The 20,110-nt window shown below is 54.5% G+C and overlaps 7 protein-coding genes across 7 annotated transcripts; 4 read left to right on the plus strand and 3 right to left on the minus strand.

Moving 5' to 3' along the window:
• Positions 1 to 1,929: 1,929 nt before the first annotated feature.
• BDY24DRAFT_376559 (uncharacterized protein) lies at positions 1,930 to 4,172 on the plus strand. The gene has a single exon (XM_076638679.1). It carries the CDS (start codon positions 2,096 to 2,098, stop codon positions 3,983 to 3,985), a length of 1,890 nt encoding a protein of 629 aa, XP_076500245.1. The 5' UTR covers positions 1,930 to 2,095; the 3' UTR covers positions 3,986 to 4,172.
• On the minus strand, positions 4,173 to 5,269 carry RPB8 (DNA-directed RNA polymerase core subunit RPB8). Its single transcript, XM_076637639.1, has 5 exons — positions 5,047 to 5,269; positions 4,672 to 4,937; positions 4,557 to 4,597; positions 4,385 to 4,469; positions 4,173 to 4,290 (listed from the first exon to the last, which is right to left on the minus strand). Exons 1-5 carry the CDS (start codon positions 5,123 to 5,125, stop codon positions 4,267 to 4,269), a joined length of 495 nt encoding a protein of 164 aa, XP_076500246.1. The 5' UTR covers positions 5,126 to 5,269; the 3' UTR covers positions 4,173 to 4,266.
• A 1,440-nt stretch (positions 5,270 to 6,709) lies between these two features.
• On the minus strand, positions 6,710 to 11,734 carry BDY24DRAFT_411843 (RNA dependent RNA polymerase; the record flags this gene model as incomplete). Its single annotated transcript, XM_076642979.1, has 17 exons — positions 6,710 to 6,834; positions 6,912 to 7,612; positions 7,698 to 7,733; positions 7,808 to 7,876; positions 7,960 to 8,087; positions 8,177 to 8,190; positions 8,254 to 8,307; positions 8,452 to 8,532; positions 8,594 to 9,053; positions 9,123 to 9,242; positions 9,300 to 9,305; positions 9,378 to 9,416; positions 9,487 to 9,705; positions 9,819 to 9,825; positions 9,902 to 10,027; positions 10,107 to 10,262; positions 10,332 to 11,734. The coding sequence occupies 17 exons, from the start codon at positions 11,732 to 11,734 to the stop codon at positions 6,710 to 6,712; spliced, it is 3,744 nt and encodes a 1,247-aa protein (XP_076500247.1).
• Positions 11,735 to 12,089: 355 nt separating this feature from the next.
• On the minus strand, positions 12,090 to 14,859 carry OLA1 (Obg-like ATPase; the record flags this gene model as incomplete). Its single annotated transcript, XM_076642980.1, has 16 exons — positions 12,090 to 12,110; positions 12,295 to 12,433; positions 12,521 to 12,536; positions 12,633 to 12,697; positions 12,792 to 12,836; positions 12,966 to 13,145; positions 13,236 to 13,333; positions 13,425 to 13,502; positions 13,717 to 13,985; positions 14,095 to 14,205; positions 14,283 to 14,296; positions 14,371 to 14,407; positions 14,485 to 14,504; positions 14,574 to 14,604; positions 14,686 to 14,754; positions 14,850 to 14,859. 16 exons carry the CDS (start codon positions 14,857 to 14,859, stop codon positions 12,090 to 12,092), a joined length of 1,203 nt encoding a protein of 400 aa, XP_076500248.1.
• A 167-nt stretch (positions 14,860 to 15,026) lies between these two features.
• On the plus strand, positions 15,027 to 16,712 carry BDY24DRAFT_376591 (uncharacterized protein). The gene is made up of 7 exons (XM_076638680.1): positions 15,027 to 15,267; positions 15,352 to 15,368; positions 15,483 to 15,532; positions 15,656 to 15,718; positions 15,843 to 15,938; positions 16,076 to 16,122; positions 16,243 to 16,712. The coding sequence occupies exons 1-7, from the start codon at positions 15,186 to 15,188 to the stop codon at positions 16,344 to 16,346; spliced, it is 459 nt and encodes a 152-aa protein (XP_076500249.1). The 5' UTR covers positions 15,027 to 15,185; the 3' UTR covers positions 16,347 to 16,712.
• Positions 16,713 to 18,582, plus strand: BDY24DRAFT_376597 (uncharacterized protein). The gene is made up of 7 exons (XM_076638681.1): positions 16,713 to 16,829; positions 16,985 to 16,990; positions 17,146 to 17,158; positions 17,492 to 17,534; positions 17,641 to 17,813; positions 18,004 to 18,054; positions 18,139 to 18,582. The coding sequence occupies exons 1-7, from the start codon at positions 16,750 to 16,752 to the stop codon at positions 18,370 to 18,372; spliced, it is 600 nt and encodes a 199-aa protein (XP_076500250.1). The 5' UTR covers positions 16,713 to 16,749; the 3' UTR covers positions 18,373 to 18,582.
• A 3-nt stretch (positions 18,583 to 18,585) lies between these two features.
• Positions 18,586 to 19,827, plus strand: BDY24DRAFT_158916 (uncharacterized protein). The gene has a single exon (XM_076636164.1). The coding sequence runs from the start codon at positions 18,958 to 18,960 to the stop codon at positions 19,372 to 19,374; it is 417 nt and encodes a 138-aa protein (XP_076500251.1). The 5' UTR covers positions 18,586 to 18,957; the 3' UTR covers positions 19,375 to 19,827.
• Positions 19,828 to 20,110: the final 283 nt, after the last annotated feature.

The raw sequence follows: 20,110 nt of genomic DNA on the forward strand, positions 1-20,110 counted from the left end.
TCAACCATATCGCCTCGAGCCTATCCGTCGTTGGTCTGCTCTCGGAGAGGGTCCAAACTCCTTACCTCGTCGGTCTCGCAGGTTCGTGCTTCTCTTCCCTCTGCGCCCGTTTCAGAGCATCACGCTGATGACGTCCAACATATCCACCACTTGAAGCAGACTTATGCCCACCTGTTTGATTCATGAACCCCCCTTCGCTCGCTCTTGACGGCTTGGACGAAGAAAGAAATAAGACGCGAGAGGAACGAGCAAGCTTCCTCGTCTCTTCGTGAAAGTCATACTGATTTTTATGTTAGCTGATGCTACTACACACCCGAGCCTCTTTTTCCACGCATGCGAAAATTAACGAGGGAAGAAGAAAGCAATCGGCACAAGAAGGTAAATCGTCGAGGGGGAGGATCGCTCCAGAAGAGGACGTGACTGTTTTCGCTCAACTGCACCTTCCTCTATCCTTCGCAACGCTCTCTTTCTCCTCCAACGACATAGAGCTTGGGATCATATCTCTTCCAGACTCGGTATCGGCTCGAATCAGAGCCTAGAAGGAAGGTCTTAACGAGACGAGGTGAGCTTCGATCAGCCCGCTTCGACCTCATCCCTCCTCCTCCTCCTTCCCTGTCTTCGTGTGGCTGACCCCAGGCTTCTCTCGCTTCTGCAGACCCCTCATTGTGTCTTCGCCATGTCTCAGGTGTTTCAAAACTCGGACCCAAACACGTCCAAGTGGAAGCCATGTCCACTCAACATCGTTCCCTTCCGCCTGCCTCTTCCTCTTCGAATCCACTCGTCCGACATCTATCGACAGGTCTTCACCCACACCTCAGCTCTCACAGACGACGTAGGACGATACGGGGAAGGCCTGCTGTTGCGAGATCACCCTCATTTCGAGCAATGGGAGCTAGAGGGAGACGCAGGTGAGTTGGAAGAGAGAAGGGGAAGGGAGGAAGAAGGTGAGCTCAAGCTCACACGAAGGCTCTCTCTCTCTCTCTCTTTTCTTTCCAATGCAGCCTTGTACTACGAGATTTCTCTACTTCTAGCAGCGAGGTATCCATCTCTGAGGGAAGGGGGCATCACCGTTCGTAGCTCTTCGGCAGCAGTCTATCGCTCGAGTGTTGAGCTCTGTTGATCGAAGCTCACCCTTTCCCTCCCTCCCTTCCTTTCTTTTCAGATCCTACGATCTACGCTGGTCTCCAACGATCTCCTCTCCTATCTCACCCTCGGACTCGGACTTCATCGCAGTCTCATAGTCGGACCGCTGTCCTTTCGATGCAAGCAAAAGACCATGGCGGATGTGTTTGAGGTGTGTAGCTCGTCCCCCTGCTCGCCTCGCTCATTCAAGTCCCCGAGGACTGATCTTAGAGTGGATTTCTCATCTTCTTCCCAGGCTTACATCGGTGGTCTCTTCCGAGAAGCTGGGCTTCGTTCAACCGTCTTCCAAGCTCGAAGCTGGCTAAGTCAAGTCTTCTCCTCCTCCGTCTTCCCTCACCTCGACTTTCGAGCTCAACGTTTCATGGAGGCCTCAGCCATCAAGGAGTACAACGTCGTCACACGCTTTCAGCATCTTCGACACGGAGGAAACTCGTCGTACATGCCGAGATCATACTCGTCGTCCTGGTCGCTCGCGTCGTCGTCCTCGGACGGCGGAGGGGAGGGATACAACGGCTCGATGTTCAGCCAAGGTCCTCCACCGAGTCCTTATATGGAGAGGTACGAGGAAGAGAGGTTCACGAGGGAAGGAGCTGTGAGGAGGGAGGACGTCGAGGAGGAGGAGGGCGATTGGAGTTTCGAACGAGAGGAAGAGGTAGAGGAGGAAGAGGTGGTGGGGGAGGAGGAAGAGGAAGGGGTAGAAGAGGAAGAAGAGGAAGAGGTGGTAGGGGAGGAAGAGGAGGAGGAAGAAACGGAATCGGAATCAGAGGAGGAGGAAGATGAGGACTCAGAGGAAGAGGAAGAGGAAGAGGAAGAGGAAGTGGAAGTGGAGGACTCGGAGGACTCGGAGGACTCGGAGGAAGAGGAGGAAGAGGAGACAGAGATTGTTGAAGGACAGGCTTCAGCAGCCTCGGTCGAGGAACAGTCCTTCTTCGTCGGGTCCCTTCGACTGGAGATGGAAGAGGACGAGGCGGAGATCGACATGGATCTCGATCCCTCCTCACCCGCTAGACTCCTCCCTCCCTCTTCGACCTCGACCACCAGCAGTTCTCTCGTTGTCGCAGCCGATACAACTACACCCTCCGTCCCTACCGATGCCTCATCATCTCCAGCTCCCAAATCACAACACTCGCGGCAGGACTCAGGCTACGACTCCTCGACTCCTCTCTCCCTCTCCACCCTTCCTTCAACACCTAAATCAACTCCTCCTCCTCCTCCTCCTCCTACCCCAGAACTCGATGAACCTCGACCCACCACCTCGTCAACCTCCAATCCTCTTCCCGCTCAACCTTTCGTTCTCAAACCTCCCGCAATCCGACCCTCCCTCCCAACTTCCTCGACGCGTCCTCTTCGTCCGTCGCCGCTCTCTCAAGGACAAGAATCATCGACTCCTTCTCACTCCAACGCCTCAATCTCTTCACCCTTACACCACTCTACTCCTCTCAAACACGTCATAAAACCGAAGGTTCCCTCGCGACTCGCCGAACTCGCCCACACCTCCTCTCCCTCCAGAATGACAACTCCCGTCCGTCGTCCTACCTCTCCTCGTCGGTTCCTCCCCTCTTCATCCTCCCGAAACCTCCAATCCTCAACCCCTCAACGCCACCTCATCGGCCAACTCGATCCGACCTCCCAATCTCCCTTTAAATCGACCGAACCTCCCATCAACGCGTCGCCCATCCAGCTCCAATCTCTCGCCGACGAGGTCTTCGAGCAGTTCCGTCTTCTCGAGGAGGAGCAAGACGAGTCCGAGGATGTGGATCTCGAAGAATCATCGTCTTCGGACGTCGAGGACGAGGACAGTCTTTGCCTCGGAGATGAGGAACAGGAGGAGGGAGAGGAGAGGAAGGAAGTCGTCGCTCCTCCAGTCGCGGCTGGATTCGGGTTCCGGACGATTGTGGTGCATCCTATGCTGGCGGCGAGAAGTCAGGGAGCGGTGGCGAGGTCTAGGATGCTGGAGTTTGTGGACACGCCTACTGGGACGCCTGTGAAGGAGGGGAAACCGACGGAGAGGGGAATCGTGCTGGACGCGGTGGTGGCAGCTGCAAAAAGAGTTGCGGAGAGGATTCAGTTGAAACCTGTGGGGATTGAGGACGTGGAAGATGTGGTGTTGGAAGCCGACGAGGAGGTGCGGGAGATGCCGCTGAAGGAAGGAGGAGGAGGGAAAGCCACAATCGAGGAGGAGCTCGTCGTCGTCGTCGCCTCCCGATCGCCGTCGCCCTCTACACCCCCCTTCTCGCCTCTTCCTCTTCCCCAACCCAAACTCCCGCACCCTCTCCCCTCGAAACCTTCCTTTGCCATCCCTACTTCGTCTCAACACGGCCTCCCAATCTCTTCCCATCAGCCCATCGCCTCTTCTTCCTCCTCGACCGCCTCTTCCTCTCGACCACTCCCAAACCCACCTCCTCGCACCCGACCTCGATCTCCCTCTCAATCCCAATCTCCTTCTCGGAAGTCCAACTTCGACGAAGGCTCCTACTGGTCTCACCGGAGGGACACCCTCGAATCGTTCAGACGCGTCGGAAGCACCTCCAACGGATCCTCTCGAGAGCGGGAACGGGAACGGTCGCCAGTTCGAAGACCAAGACCGAGGAGTCGAAGCCGATCCAGATCACCTGAGAGGAGGGAGCCTCGGAGGGTTGATAGCTACCAGCAGGAGGTGAGGCGGAGAGCGGACGAAGCGAGGGAAAGGGAGAGGAGAGAGGTAGATGATGAGAGGAGACGAGAAGACCGGAACAGGAGGGGTTATGAGAGGGAGAGGGAGAGGGATTACAGGGGAGGGTACGAGGATTGGATCGAAAGAAGAGGTGGAGGTGGAGACGGGAGGGAGAGGAGGAGGAGATGAGTAGACGTCGGTTGCTTTTTTTCGTTTGACGTGTTGGTTCTTTTTCGTGTTGCATTTGCTCGTTTCGTTTTGCTCCGTACGGTTTGCTTTTAGTTTGTGGATCAGCTATCGGATCAGTTTGCTTCGCTCGCGATTCTCGGTGGTCGAGCTCTGCTTTACAAGAAAGCCAGAGCGGGAGAAGAAGGAGGGAGGGACGGGACGAGTCGAGACCTTGATTCTCCTTCCTCGACTTGAACTTGGTACGTATACAGTCATGATTCGTTTCTATTACACCCTCGACTTTATTTACGGATCAGGCAGTAGACCTGTGGTGAGAGAAAAGGAACCGGAAGTGTCGATTCAGCGAAGGAAGGACGAGAGCAAGAGGGAAGGAGAAGAGTCGACTCGAGCTGAACTCACGTTGTCTCCGACGACGATATTGCTCAGATGACGGTAGTTTCCTCGAAGAGCCATAAGCAGACCACCGAAAGAGATGTAGACAGTACTGTTGAAGAGTCAGGGGAGGTCAAGGTCAGCTTTTCTTGAGCTCGAAACGAGAGTGGAAGGGAAGGAAGGAGGAAAGCGAGCTCACGCGTCCTTCTCGGCTCCTCCAATGTCCTCAAACTTGTAGATCTGTCAAACCCAACACCACCGATCGTTAGCTGAGACTCTAGACTCTCGTTTCGAGCTTGAGAGAAGAGGCTCACCTTTCCATAGGTCACGTAATCGTAATCAGCAGCCAGCCCTTCGTCTCCTCCCCTCCACGCTTCCCTTCGATCCTCAACGTCGTCCTCTCCCAAAGCATCCCCATCCGCTCCAGCTGCAGCAGCCTTCTTGGGCTCCTCAGCTCCGTGCAGGGTTGAGGCGAGAAGGACTGTAATCCTGTCACCGGGACCGAGAGGGAAGAGATCCATGTTGATGTCGAGGGTCATGGACATGGCGAGTCCAGACGAGGTCGCTTCTATCCGAGAGACTGCAAGAGGAGAGCAAAAATCGAGCAAGAAGATACGAGATTAGGTCAGAGGGGAGTCTCTCGGAGCTGTAGGTGGTCAAGAAAAGCTGAGTATAGAGACTGAACTGACCTCGGTCGAACTTCTTTCCACCTTTGTCCAAAGTTGTAACGGTGAAGAGGTCGTCGAAGAGTTTGCCGTCGGCGGACATTTTGGAGGATGGTTTTGGAGGGGAAGAAGTGGGGGTAAGGTGAAGGGAGATGTAAAGGGTGTATACGAGGAAAGGTCTTCTCGAGCTGGGTGAGTGTTGGGCGTTGGGGAGAGGAAGGAGAAGCTCAAGACGAGGCGCTTCACGTGAGGTCCAAATTGAACCTCTCTTTCACTTTTTCTTGACCCTTCCTTCTCTCGACAACCATCTCCCTCCCTTCCCTCCTTTTCTCTTCTTTTCTCTTTCTCTCTCTCGGCTCGGTAGAAGGATGACCTACACCTTCATGGGACTGTGAAACTTTTCTTCCTTGGCTTCCCAGCAAAGCTTGTAGCTCGCTGTTCCAACTGGTGAGTCTTTCTCCTCCCTCTTTCTCTTTTCTTCATCCTCTTCTCTCCTTCCCTCCCTCCCTCCCTCCTCCTTCGCCAACTCTCTCTCCCGAAATGATGATTCCATGTCGCCCCAGTCGTTAACGAGCGGACTCAACCCCTGCTTTGCCGAATCGACTGCTTACGCCAAATTTGCTATTCTGATCTCCATCCCTTCGACAAACCTCCTTCCCTCCTCGCACCTCCCCTTCTCCTTGCCTGCCTTCTTCGAACAAGCCTTACTGACTCTTCTTCCCCCTCTCTCTCGCAACGAACGAACAGACCTTTCTACTCAACGCTTCTACATCGTTCAAGCCATCGCCTTCAAGAACCGCTTCCCTCTCAGCCCTTCGACCAGGTTAGTTCGGCCCTCTCCCTCCCTCCATGTCCTTCCCAACACCCCATCGAACGACGAAGAGCAAAGGAGAAGGGTCACACCATCGTCGTCGATGATGATAGCTTGCAACATATATCAGAGTAATCTTACGGGAGATGCTGATTAGCAGCTCTTAGAACGGCCAACTTAGACGACATTTGGCCGACCCTGTTGCTTTGCTCGAGGGAGGGGAGGGAGGAGGATCATCAGGTCGTGGTTCTCGTCGTCGAAGGACCTCGTACTGACTTGCTTTCCTTCCTCTTTCCCTCTAGGCTTCCTTGGGTGTTCGGGTTTCCCTCGAGACGAGTTGAAAGGGGAAGTCCTGCTCTGCGAGCTTGGATTTCTTCCTTCAGCCCTTCGTTCGTTGACGTCCCTGTTGTTCTGTCCCTGCCTTATCTAACTGGCTTTATTCAATGCAATGCCTTCACCTGATATCCTACGTCTCGCTACGCAAGAGAAGCTCTTCGACAGCTTGAAAGGAATGTCGAACGAAGAAGGAGAGCTTCGACTGGCGAGAACTATCGCCGTCCCGTTCGAGGCTCGAACATGTCTTCATGAAAGCGTGTGCCGAGGTTTCGTTCCGTGCTCTGCCCTGGTCTTCTTCACCCCGAGGTCTTGAGACTTGGAGAACAGGGAGGAGGGCGACCGAGGAGGAGGGGCGAAGAGACGGGAACGAGAGCTCGACGCGTCGAGCAACTTCGTCACGATCAACCCTGCCAGAAAATCGAACGAGTCATAGATCTACGTAACTACCTGACGGATAGATGAGACTGGTCTTTACCGACAAAGGAGATCGAAGTAAGCATCGAGTGAAAGGAACAGCGAACGAAAACAAGCTCACCTCTTCTAATCCACCCACTCCTCCGAGTCCGACTCGTACTCCTCGTCGTCCTCCAAGGTCTTGATCTTCTCGTGAACGTCGAAAAGGGCTCCGATGATGAGCCATCCGAAAGACTCGGCCCCGTAGACTCCTGCAAGACAGAAGAAAAGAGAAGAGTCGAGGTGTCTGTCTCGTTTCGAAGAGTAGACGAAGAAAGAAGGTGCTTACCTTCGAGTCGTCTCGCCTCGGACTCCATCCAACAAGCCCAGATCACCTCCATCCAACACTTTAAATCCGCCAGCTGAGGAGGCTCTCCCTCTACCGCTCCAACCAATCCCTGCTGCCTGATCCCTCGAAGAGTCGACGCGACGAGAGCGGTTGTTTTTTCTCTCAAGTCGGCGATGGCCTTCCTTCGAAGACGTTCCTGCGAGTTCGTCGAGAGGATAGTCCCCATGAAGACTTCGGCTTCGGAGAGTCGGTTGTCGGACGAGCGATGGGAAAGGGTGAGGGAGTGGTTCGACGCGATCTGCTGAAGATCCGACGTGAACTGGGTGGCGATTCGTTCGGCCGTTGGGCGCGATTCGGAGGGCTCGATGTCGATGTGAAGCTCCAAAAGGTGACGCTCGAGAGCCGCGTGGAGGGGAGAGGCGTTCGAGCTAGTCGTGTTCCTCTTGTTCTTGTTCCTCCTCCTCTTCTTCTTGACCTGAGGAGCTCGAGCTCGAGAGTGGGCTGGGAGGGATGTAGATGGAGCGGGAGGGATGGTGATGGCTTCGAAGAGCTGTCCGAGGAGGTGAGGAGAGGAGTAGTAGAGTCCCGAGAGCTCGTCCGAGTTCAATCCCTCCGGTGCGAGGAAGTTGGGCTTCATCGTCGTTTGAGGACGGGGAAGATGAGCCAAGGGGACAGCGGTTCCTGACTTGTTGAAGTCGACACTTGAAGAGAGAGAAAGAGGGGAGAGGGGACGAGGGAAGACGTCAGCAGGAGATGGAGGAAGACGGAGAAGGTCGGAGGACGGACGCGAAGGAGGCAAGCTCAGCGAGTTTGATGCAATCCCTGGAACCGACGGAGACGAGTCAGAGTCAGAATCTGTATGCGTATTAGCAAGAAGCTGATGTCAATAGACTTACGGGTCTCGCATACCCTTAGGCGAGATGTCGGACGTGATCAAGATCTGCGTCGCAATCAGCCCCAGAACGCTGAAGAGAAGAAGCAGAGAAAGCGTTTCAGCAAGGTAATGGCCCAGCGAAGACTCAGGTAGATTCGGACGTGAATTACTCACTCTGATGCGATGTAGTTGACGAAATGATCGCAGACGTCGAACCAAGTTGCTGGCCTCGAAAGCTCCAGCTTGACAGCAGCGGCGTAGGAGGAGGGAGGGAACATTTGAGGTGGGTGTAGAGCAGAATTCTGAGGGAAGGCAAGATCACGAAACGATGAGCTCGAAAGGACGGAAGAGGGGGAGGACGAGAGGCGAGAGAAGATACGACGCGACTCACGAGCAACAAGACATCTGAGCAGAACGGCGAGAAAGTCAGATCAACGGATTGTTTGAGCATTTCACAGGAAGGCTTACATTCATCTCCGTCCAGATCGCCTCCTCCCAGCATGCTAGGTATGGGTCGTGAACCTGTGGAAGAAAAAAGAAGGAGGAAAGAAACGAGTCAGCGTTCGAATCGACGTGACTTCTCTTACCCCAGGGTCCCGCACGCGCACCAAGACCCCTCTTCGGTCTCGAGGATAGTCAACCGAAGAAAGGGAAAATTTGACGTACCTTCAACCGAGAAGACGACGCAGTTTCGAACCTTCTCGACGACATCCTTGAGCTTGAAGCCGATTGGAGGTCGACCGATCGCTGGAAACGGAGAAGATTTATGTGTTAACTTCAGACGAGCTATAATGAATCAAGGACTCACCCATAACCATTCTAACGTCTCCTAGATGAACAGTTGGCGACCGAGAGATACAGACGGGTCCTCGAATCCACTCAGGCTCCTCTCCTTGTCGAGCTAAGCAGGCATAAATCTGACCTTCTCGCAGCAACCCCCACTCGTCAGCAACTCCAACGAGGGTCACGCTGCCTGGTACAGGGATTCGAGCTCGGTGTTTGAGGTCTCGAAGAACGTGGATCGTTGCGAGGTAGAGGGAGAGCGGGAAGACGTCCTTTCTCGATCGAGCCTTGCTGGTGATCTTGCCGAGACCGATCCCTGCTTGTTGAAGTTTGGCGATGAGAGAGGGGATCTTGAAAGCTGTACCGAGACCGTGAGCCTCTAGCTGCTTCTTTGCCTGTTCGAGGTCGTTCTCCGCTGACTTGATCGCATCGGCGGCGTCGCGTTGAAGATCCAAGACGACGCGAGGATCGACTCCGAGCTCTTCCTGCGAACAGAAGGAAGAGAGAGGTCAGAGAAACGCTCTACTTCGAGCAATGAGGAGGTGGTTACTGACGAGGATCTTGATGAGCGGTCGATTCAAGAAGGCGGGACTAGGTCGAGTGAAGCTCTTTGCGATTTCGACGTCTCGTTCGTTCGGAGCGGAGAACTTGTCCATCGATTTCCTAGTGCAGACCTGTAATCGGAAACATCAGCCGAGATCACTCGAAGAGCGGGGGCTGAAAGAGTATACACGAACCTGCGAAAAGGAAAGAAAGGGGAGGTCAGCCCGAGGACGCGTCGGAGACTCGACAGCCGAGCGTTGACGTACCTGACTGCCGTAGAGTCGATGATCGACTACCACCATTCCCTGGCAAACGAAGATCAAAGTAGTGTGAGTACAGATGCAAGAAACGAAAGGATGAAGCTCGAAGACGAACCTTGTATCCACCCAATCTCACTTGGAAGCAAGACGGGACGTCTCGACGACGGGTTCGTCCAGCTCGACCCTTCCGTTGCAGGGCGTTCCAGATCTTCTTGGCGAGGTCGAAGGAGACGGTTCCAACTCCATCGGTGAAGCAGTGGGTGTTTCGCTCGACGTCGTCGATCGTGTTGATCTGCCAGGGGTCGAGGACGACGGAGGGATCGGTCGAGGTGAACTGGAAGATCGAAGAAGGAAACAAGAGGAAAGGAGACGAGTTTTCAGCCCAACGATACTCTTCATTGTGGCAGAGATTTGAGAAAGGGGGAGAAAGAGGAAGGAAAGACCGACCGTTTGACTGAAGCGCAAAGAACGACGCGTCGCATCAGCTTTCTGAATGAGAGTCGAAGAAGCCGAAGCGAGACCAAACTCACGACTGTCGAGCACCTAGTCGAGCAGGAAAGTAGGACTCCTTCGCGAAATCTCCCATCTCGGCTCGGATAGAGGCGGCGTTGACGACGTTTCCCCGTTCATCGACCGTCGGACAGAAGAACCAAGCACTGCACGACCATCAACAGCGAACAGAGGTCAGCTCACGTTTTACAAAGATAGATGGAAACTCTCAAGAATCAAACTCACCTGTGCTCCTTCAAAGCCGAACCAGAGTATCCCAAGCCTTCCCACCTCCTCCCTCCGAGGAGAATTCCGTCCTTCAAAGCACCTCCAACTCGATCCCTCAAGAAGGCAGTGTACTGGACGTCCCTGTCGACTCGGTAGTTGAGGTGCTCTTCGGATCTACATCAAGAGAAGGAGGACAAGTCAGTCCTCGGCGGAGGGAAGAAGAGAAGATGCGTCTCGACGGACCTGAAGTTGATGCGAAGAAAGCGATCTTGATATCGGAGGTACTTCCTGACAATCCTGTTGGTCCGTTCCGGTTGTCTATCTTGTACGAAGATCGAGGTGGGAGTGTGAACGACGTGGAAGCATCTGAAAAGACCTGGATCCTCTCGTTCGTCTCGTCCTCCGGTTCTCGCCTCCAACGCTCTCGCCGACGAAACCTCCTCCGTGACCTCCTCGAAGAGCTCCATGGGCGACTTGGCCTCCTCCCACTCTCCCTCGTCGTTCTCCCAGGCGTAGAGCCTCCAAGTATCGCTCCCGAAACGGCTCAGGACCTGCTCGGCTCCCTCGACTCCCATCGACGCGTCGGCTGCGATCCTCTCGATCGAATCGGAAAGAGCGAGGAGTTCCGTCGGATCGAGGTAGGCGTTCTGTAGAAGAGCGTCGACCTGAACGGCGAGGGTGATGTCGAGCTTCTTGAACCAGCTGTTGAGGAGTTGAAGGTTGTCGGCCGAGTAGAGATCTCGTCGAGCGATAGGGACGGAGTTGTGATTCAGCCTCGATCCTGTGAGGTGAACCTTGGAGGCTTTGAGGAGGAAGTCGTCGAGTTTGGAGGTGGAGGAGAAGACTAGTCGGATGTCGTTGAGGTAGGGAGCTACTCGAGCATGCTCGGAGTCGAAGAAGGAGTGTTTCGTTGGGATGGGAGGAGCGGAGGAAAGCGATGCGACGAGGTCGAAGAGGATGGACCGCATGCTGTAGGGATCGTCGTCGTCGTCCTCTGGAGGTTTCGGGTACTTCTCGAACGATGGAGGAAGATTGAGGGTGAGGTAGATGGAGGGAGGGTCGGAATCTCGGTCGACGGTGAGGGGGTTGATGGTGAAGAGAGGAATGCGAATGTTTGGGAGGTCGTCCGAGCTCGAGATATCGATCCTCTTCTTCTCCGAGTCGACCACGACCTGTCCTCCCTTCAACTTCCTCTCCACCTCCACCGAGAACACCTCATCCCTACACATCAACCCCCACCCGACGCTCACGATGTCCACTGGCGACTGAAGGTCCTTCTCCTTCCGTCTCTCCTCCTGAGCGATCCGAGGATCCTTGAACGTTGTCTCCCTCAACCGTCGAACCACGTCCGTCCTGTCTTGCTTGAGGCCTCGATCCAAGTTGAGAGGGAAGCCTTGAAGGGTGGGAGGTCGAAGGGGAGCTCGAGAGAGGATCGTGATCTCGATAGAGAGGTCTGGTAGGGTGATGAACCCGAAACCAGCATGGCTCCGCCCAAACCCTCGATTGTCCTTGACGAGATGGAAGTCGAAGTTGATTGGGGAGGGGAAATCTGGATTGGGTGGGAGGAGAGCGATGTAGTCGGCTAGGCAGACAAGGATATCATCTTTGTTGGCTGATTGAGGGATGTTCCTGACGCGAATGCCCATCCTTGGGGGAGAGACGGAAGGAGGGAGGAGGAGATGGAAGTCGGAGGTCAAACACCAAACAGGGGTCGAGCTCAACGTTTCCCTCGCAGATTTGTAAATTCGCTGAGCTGTTCAATCGAGAGGTTGTTCAGCCCAAGTATACTCCAGGAACCACTTGGGTGTTGAACAGAGCGAGAAAGTTGAGAACGAGACTCGCCTTTGTGCCCGTCTCGTCGACGCGTCGTTCGCTCTTCCTCTTTCCCTCTTGCTCTTGCTCCCCTTTCCTCACGACGTCCTTTCCTCGAGAATGTTTGTAGATCTATTCCATGTCCATCTTGGATCTTTTCCCCTCGATATCTCAGCATCTCCCCTCGATTTACTGTCCACACTTCCAGAACTGTTGATCCCACGGCGCAAAAGGATGAAGTTCGGAAACGAGTCAGTATTCGTTCTCCTTCCCTACATTGAAGTGAGCTCCAACGCAGGCCAGTCTCTCTCCCAGAGCAAGAAGAGAGAACACGCTCGCTCGTCGCTCCCTCGCAAACCTCCCCGACACGAGACTCAAAAGACAGAAGACTCACGCAGATATCTCCATCGACCATCTCGTAGGTCTTTCCCTGCTGCCGTTGCTTTCCAGCGGCCTTGACGGCGGTCTCGGTTCCGTACTCCACCAGGTCGGCGTAGGAGAAGATCTCTCCGCAGACGAACTTGGCCTCGAAACTGATCACAAAAAAACACGAGGAGGGAAAGGCGAGGGTTAGCAAACTGATCTCGATTGGGGGAGAAGAAGGAGAAGGGAGGACGCACTCGGTGTGAATGACACCTGTTTGGGACAAGAAAGAGGGTCGGAGAGAAAGAAGAGAGTCAGGGTTCGGGTCGGATTCGAGAAGGATGGGAGGAATGGGAGAGGAAAACTAACCAGCAGCCTGCTGGGCCTTGGTTCCTTGCTGGATGGTCCAAGCTCGAACCTCTCCAGGTCCACAGCTGAGAAGAAGGGAAAGGAAAGGAAGGACGCGTCGAGGTCAGCTCGAGCTCGAAGGAAACGACGAAGAAAGAGGGAGGAAAGAGTGGTACTCACGTGAAGTATCGGATCAAGTTCAAAGCGGCGTAACCAGCGGTGGTGCTAACGAACGAAGAAGGAAGGCGGACCTTGTCAGCTCTCGTCTCGTCTGGCCTTTCTTCCTCTCGACGCGCTTCCAACCTCGTCCCCACCGCTTCCCTTCCTACGTAAACGTTGAGACGTTGCACTCACATCTTTCCCAATCCAGGGGTAGTTCCCAAAGCGGTAGCCTTGGCCAAACCGAGCTTGACGAGCTCGTCTCCCTGCTCCTCAAAGGACAGAGGGACCAATCGCTCCTCGAGAGCGACCGAGAAGGGCAAGAGCTGATCTCCGGGGTTGTTCTCATCGATCCAAGCCTTGATCTTGGGAAGCCTGGTTGGAGACGATAGCGGAAGAAACTGAGGTTAGCTCGAGGAGAGGAGGGGAAGGAGGAGGATGTGAGAGCAAGAACGAGAGACGCACCACTTGTTCTTCTTTCGAACGTAATCACGCTCGGAAAGGTTGACGAGGTAGATGACGGGCTTGGCGGTAAGGAGCTGGAGCTCGTTGATGACGTCGATCTGAGAGTGGAAGGGTTGTGGGGAAGGAGGGAAGGTGAGCTTCGAGCTTGGTCGCGACGAGGAGAGAAAGCGAGAAGGGAAAGAAACGAACCTCTCGGTTGGTCCAAGTTCCCTTTCGGACATCCTTGAGCTCCTCTCCGACAAACTTGTAGACCTTCTCGACGATAGCCTATGGTGGAGAAGAAGGGACGGGGCAGCGGAAGGTGATGATCAGCTTTTGTTTTCGTTTCGTCTCGTTCTCGTTCAGCTCGCGTCCTTTCCACCCATCTCCAACACCAACCCCCATCTCCGACCACTCTCCATCGTCCTCCGTAGCCCCCTCTCCACCCCTCCAAACCCCCAACACCTCGCAAGAAAGAAAACAAGACTCGAAAAAGACTCACCAACTCCTCCTTCCTCGCCTTCCCCTCCAAAGCGGTTCCGGCTCCACCCTTGCAAGCCTTGGTCTTGATGACGATAGCCTTCTCCAGCCAATCCAAATCCTTCAACCTCAACTCGGTCTGGATGATCTCCATGTCTCGCAGAGGATCGACGTCTCCCTCGACGTGAATGACCTCGGCGTCGTCGAACGCTCGGACGACCTGGAAGATACCATCGACGGCTCGGACGTGGGACAGGAAAGAGTTTCCGAGTCCGGCTCCGGTGGAGGCACCTGCGAGAACGCTCCAAAAGGAGGATGGAATCAGGGAGGGTGTTGAAGAGAAGGGGGAGGACGTGGTGAGAGAAGGGAACGGAAGGAAGCGTCGAGGTGAAGAACGAACCCTTGGTGAGACCGGCGATATCAATGCAGGTCAGGAAAGCAGGGACGGTAGCCTTGGGCTTGTAGACCGAGGTGAGGTGGTCGAATCGGGGGTCGGGAACGGGGATTCGAGCTGTTGCATACGAAGAAAGCCGCTGATCAGCGAAAGGAAGAAGGTCAAGGGAGGAAGGAGAAGGAGGATGGGCTGACTCTCTTCGGGGTCGCTTTAGGGTTGGAAGAACGAGATTAAAGGTCAGCTTGAGCTCGACAATGGAAAGAGAAGGGATCTATTACTAACATAGTAGCGTAAGGGAAGTTGGCGGCCTTTCCGAGATCTGTTCAAGAAGGGAGGAAGGTGGTTGAGATTTTGAGTTTTGAACGAGGTGAGAGGAAGGAGGGAAGGAGAGCTGACCAGACTTGGAGAGAACGTTGCTGAAGGATTCCAAAGAGGGCGAGATCAGCTTGGAGAGTATAGGAGCAGATTCAACGAGCTGAACTCACAAGAAGGACGACTTTCCGACGTTGGGGAGACCTAGGAAAGAAAGAGGAAAGGTGATGAGCTCTCCCTTCCGAGGTCACCTCGACGATTCGTTTCGTTTTGATTGCTACTCACCAACGATACCGATCTTCAAGTTGTTTCCAGGTCGTCCGAGGAGAGTCTTCTTCTCGACGACGGTCTTTTCTGTAGTTGAAACGAGATCGTAGAGTCACTGGTCAGCAAGAGGAGAGGAAGGAGGGGAAGGAGGAGGGAGGATTCTGGGGAGAGGAGGAACGAACTGGGTGGCATTCTTTTCTTTGGTGCGAGGGTTGGTAGGGTTGTAGTGAAGGATCTAACGATGTAGAAAGGTTTACTGATGGGAGTGAAGAGTGAAAATCCGACGTTCATGCAACGAAGGGGTCAAGGTTGGAAGGAGAAAGAGAGAAGGAGGACGAGCTGGTTTTTGCCCTCTCCTCTCCTCTCTTTCCCTTTCAACTCTCACCTCTACTCAACTACTCAACCTTTCTTCTCTCCCTCCTACCTCTCGTAGATACATTCGCTTGTCCTCCTACGACTCGTTAACAACCTCAAGCCCAACTCAAACCCACACTCCTTCAAAACCCAACCTTTCAACGATGCGATTCCTCTCCCTCCTCGCGGCTTCCCTCTCCCTCGTCTCGGTAGCTTCAGCTCAACTCTTCACCTCTACTCTCCCTTGTAAGCTCATTCCTCACCTTCTACGCCCTCTCTACTTTCTTCTCATTCTGACCGATTCGTTCCTTTTCTATCTTTCTCTTGTAGGGGACGAAGGAAACACTGTACGTCCTTCCTTTCAGCTCCGACCTCGCGGTTGGAATCATCTCGTTCTCCCTCCCTCCCTCCCTCCTCCTCAAGCTTACATCTCTCCCTCTCTTTCTCTCTCTCTTCTACAGCTCCTCGTCTCTGCTACTGTTAACGCTGCTGGAGTCACCGCCTACGTTACGTGAGTCCCTCTCTTCTCTCACGATCCTTCCTTCCTTTCGTGCCCTCCAAACTGCGACGAACTGCCTTCCCCTGACGCTGACCCCCGTTCCTCCTCCTCCTCTCTTTCCTTCTGTTCTCTTAGCGTCTCAACCATCGCTGGAGGAGCTGCTGCCGTCACCACCACCGCTACTGGAACTCGAAGATCGTGCGTTCCTCCTCTCCCCTCCACCCTCGAAAACAACAACGAAGTCATCGAGCCCTGCGTGCTGACCTTCTTCCTTCGATCCTCCACTTTCCCTCCTTCTTCGGTTTTCCTCAACCCTTGGCAGCTCTTCCGCTTCGACAACTGCCACCACTACTGCCGTTCTCGCTTCAGGAGAGGTAGCCGCCGGAACGATCCTCGACTACAGCGAGTACGCATCCATGTGAGTTTCTGTTTCGTTCGTCTCTCTCTTTCACTGACCACCGACGCACACCCTGTTTTCTCCTTCCCTCTTGCTCTCTCTCCTTCAACTTGGCTGACAATCTTTCCCCATCGTTCCTTACGTCTGCCCCGCATCAGTGTCGCTCCTTCTCTCGCAGCTGCCTACTCCGCTACCGCTAGCTCAGGTTCGTTGGCTCTCTCTCTCTCTCTCAGCCCAACCGCGTTCTCCCTCGTTCTCGACGCGTCGAACCTCAAACTCACTTCCCTTTCTTTCCCTCTTCCTCTTCCTTTTCTTTCCATCGCAGCCTCCTCGCCAACAAGCTCCTCCTCCCCTTCCCTCCTCCTCGTCTCCTCCCTCGGCATCGCCCTCGCAGGAACCTTCTTCGGTGCTGCTGGACTCTTGCTCTAAACGGATCTCAATCTCTCGGACCTGCTCTTCTTCTTTGCATCTTATCACTCCCCTTCTTCTGTAAACACCCCTACGTTCTCTCTTTGCATTTCCTTCCCTTCCACTCGATCATCTCTATACCCCTTTCAGCATCTTCGTTTGCCCTTCGATACACCCTCAAAACCAACGGACTCTCTCTCTCCTTCTCGCCCTCTGCTTTTCTCCCTCCTCCCTCTTGCTTTTTTGCTCCTTTCTATTTTTGCACCTCAGCGTCACCTTCTCTACCCCTCCTTCTCCCTCTCCAGCTATACTATAGATGCGCACCTCTTAACAACAAAAAAACGACGGGCCATGACGGGTCCAAGCCCTCAGTTCTCCTCAAACGACCAACAACTCTCTCCTCCCTCCCTTCTCCTATCAAGCCATGCTCTTCCCCTCCCTTCTGCTCTCCTCGCTCTCGCTGCTGTCGGTGGTGCAAGCGCAGCTGTTTACGTCTACTTTGCCGTGAGTAGTAGCGATCTATCTTGGGGACACTGCGGGAAAGGTGGAAAGAAGGAGGGCACGGTGGGGCAGAAGGAGGAGACTAGAGGAGGTGCGGTTGACTGACTTTCCTTTTGTTGTTTTTGTTTCGTTTTGGTGATTACCGTTGTGGCGTTCAGATTTGAGTGAGTCTGCTCTCCAAGCTCTGAAGAGAGAAGAGAGTGGGGAGAGAGAGGAAGGAGAAGGAGAGAGAGAGAGGGCTGGAATGGAAGGAGGAGAAGGTCGAAGCTGACCGACCACCTTGTTGTTTTCGCTTTGTTTTCGGTTTGGGATCGTTTAGGGATGGAGATACTGTTCGTTCATCTTCTCTTTGATTCGCTTCTGGGTTGGGGGCGGGCTGGCTTTGGGGAGGAGAGGGCAGAAGGGAGGAAGGAGAATGGAAAGGGACCCCTTGGCGGAAGAGCGGAAGGGCAGGATCGACTCGTTCAGAGGAGGGACGAGACTCGAGAGGAGGGTTGGGTGTATGAAGCGGACAGGCTGGCAGGGAAGGAGTAGGGTTGTTGAAGAGGCAGAGAACTGGGAGGGCAGAGAGGGGAAGGGGAATCGGAAGCGAGCTTGAAGTTGACGTCCTCCTCCTCGCTCGAAGCTGACCTTCTTCCTTCTCTGCGTTCGTTCCTTCGAATCAGCTCCTCGTCTCTCGGTACACAGTCGCTGGCGGAGTGTTCGCTTGTGAGTAGCTCAGCTCTCGATGTATCGACCTCGATCTTTGGGAGAAGCGATCCGTGGGCTGACCCTCAAGCCTCTCCTTCGTTCCTCCTCCCTTCCTTCACTTCAGACTCGACCCTTTCAACCGTCAACGGATTCGTCCCCGCGACCACTACTACCCGAGCAGTAACAACAGCTAGGACGACCACTACGGCAGCTGCCGTCGCTACGACAACGGCACAGAGGGTCGTAGGACAGGATGCTTCGATTCAGACGACGGCGGAGACGACTTTCACTTATACTGTGAGTTCTTGTTGAGTTGAAGTGGGCGGGTGGACGAGGTGGTAGAGTGGAGGTGGTGTTATAAGGAGGAGCAAGTCTTGAGAGGCGGATCTGGGAAGGAGGACGGGACGAGGTGTTCATTCGCGTCGAACGACTCAAGACGAAGCTCTCAGCTGACTGATTTCTACCTCCCGCCTTGTTTTCCCTACAGACCACCGACGCCGCTGGAGAGAAGATTCTTCGAACAGCCATTTTCACTCCCGTTCGTTCTTCTCTCGACCTTCCTCGTCCGTCGCGTCTCGTGCTCGAAACTGAAACACTCTCCCTCTTCGCTCCTCTCTGTCAGTCCTTCGCACCCGACGCCACCCCCGTCGCCGTCCCAGAAGGATCCATCATCGACTACTCGGCCTACGCTGCGACGGTCCAACCGGCTCTCGAGTCCCAGGCGAGCGCTGCTGCTGCCGCTGCCTCGAGTGCTGGAATCAGTGGAGGAGCGAGGACCCTCGGGTTGGGTCTCGGAGTTGGGTTCGTTGGAGCTGTGGCTTTGGGAGCTGGTGGGTGGCTTCTTGGAGGTCTCTAGAAGAGTCGTTTACTTCATTCATCTTTACCCGGACATTTTTCTACTCGTTCGTTTTGGTTTCGTTGTTCTTCCCTTTTGGTTTGCTCTTCATCTTTCTCTGCCCCTGCCCCTGCCCCCCGATCCAACTTTTTTTTTTATCTACACACACACACCCACGACCCCATCCACTACATTGCTCTATGACATCCCCAGTTAATTTATCTTTCCCAGCAAGAAGCGAAAGCGCGTCCTCTTTCTCCTCTTAATCGTCCCTTCCCTCGTTTCCCCATACCCCCTCTTTCCTATTTCGAGGACCTCTTTTAGTCCTTTCCTCCCAGCGACCATCATCCCTCTTCTTTTCTCCAACTCCCTCTACCATTCGGCGAACGATACCTCCACCCACGCTTTTCGTCCTTCCTTCCTTCCTTCCTTCCTTCCTTGCTTCTTTTTGGTCAAACACACCACAGGAGCAACGCCCGACGCTTCACCTCGCCCTCCTTTCTTCTCCTCCTCCTCCCTCTCACCAAACCACCACGACCACGATCATCGCCCACCTCTTCCTCCATCCCCTTCCAACCTCCCCCTCTCGCCTTCGTTCGAGTTTGAATGAACGGCAGTTCTTCGAACCCTCCAGGTCGACGACGTTCCTCGTTCGAAGCACGTCCCCTCCAGCAGCAGCACCGTCAAAACTCAATCACCAACACCCAGAGCTCCTACGACGAACAGGAAGACTACGATTCGTACGACGACGAGGAGGAGCAGGAGGAGGATCGGTCTCGCCAACGACAGCAGCAGCAGCGTCGTGACAGCAGAGGAGGAGGAGGGAGGCAGAGGAGGAGGTTAAGGGACGACGGCGGATCTCCTCCTCCCCTCGACCAACGAGGAGTTCTCGTACGAGCTCTGTTCGATTTCAAGAGCTCAGAGAGCTCGAGTTTGAACTTTCAAGTCGGGGATGTTATAGAGATCTTGGGACAGCTGGAGAGTGGATGGTGGGATGGAGTGTTTGAGGGGGAACGAGGGTGAGTCTCAGTCGTCCTTCCTTCTCTCGTTTGTCGTTCTCGTTTCAGATCTCTCAAGCGACTTCCTTTCCTTCGAGAGAGGTTGCATGGCCGCCCGGATTCTCGTAGAGCGAGCCAGCAGGTTTCCTCATCGCTCAGAGATTGCTCTTTTTCATCTGAGAGGGTTCCTTCCCTCTGAAGCTCATCCGAAGCTCAGCTCGTCGAAACATCTGACGTCTCTCCCCACCTTCCTCGGCTGCCACTTTCTTTGACTGACTCTCTGCTTTGCTTCTTCGCTTCTGAAGATGGCTTCCTTCCAACTACGTCTCCCCTCTCTCGGAGAACGAATCCCAAGCCGAATTCGCTCGAAGGGACTCCGAGCAGGTTTCGGACGAGGAGTGGTCCGAAGGAGCAAGAGGAGAGGAGGAGTACAACAGCGAGAGGGAGGAGGAGGAGGAACGTCGATATCAGCAACAGCAACAAGGTCGAGCAGGAGGGAATGGATACGATAGTCAGCAGCAGCAGCCTGGAGAGTCGCCTAGAGGAGCTCCTAGGAGTGCGAACGAGTACTGGGTTCCGAGAGTGAGTCGCCGCTTCGACTTCGCTTCCCTGCTCTCTCGTCGCACTCCATCAGAAGATGCACACCAACAACGAACCTCTTGCTGATCTGTATTACTCCGCACTCCTTGTTCGCGTGGTTTCTGTTTGTCTCAGGTCACGACGACTGGACAGGTGCGTGCTTTGTTCTCGTGCAGAGGCGT

This window comes from Mrakia frigida, assembly GCF_051309035.1.
Source record: "Mrakia frigida strain ATCC 22029 unplaced genomic scaffold BDY24scaffold_3, whole genome shotgun sequence".
Taxonomy (NCBI): domain Eukaryota; kingdom Fungi; phylum Basidiomycota; class Tremellomycetes; order Cystofilobasidiales; family Mrakiaceae; genus Mrakia; species Mrakia frigida.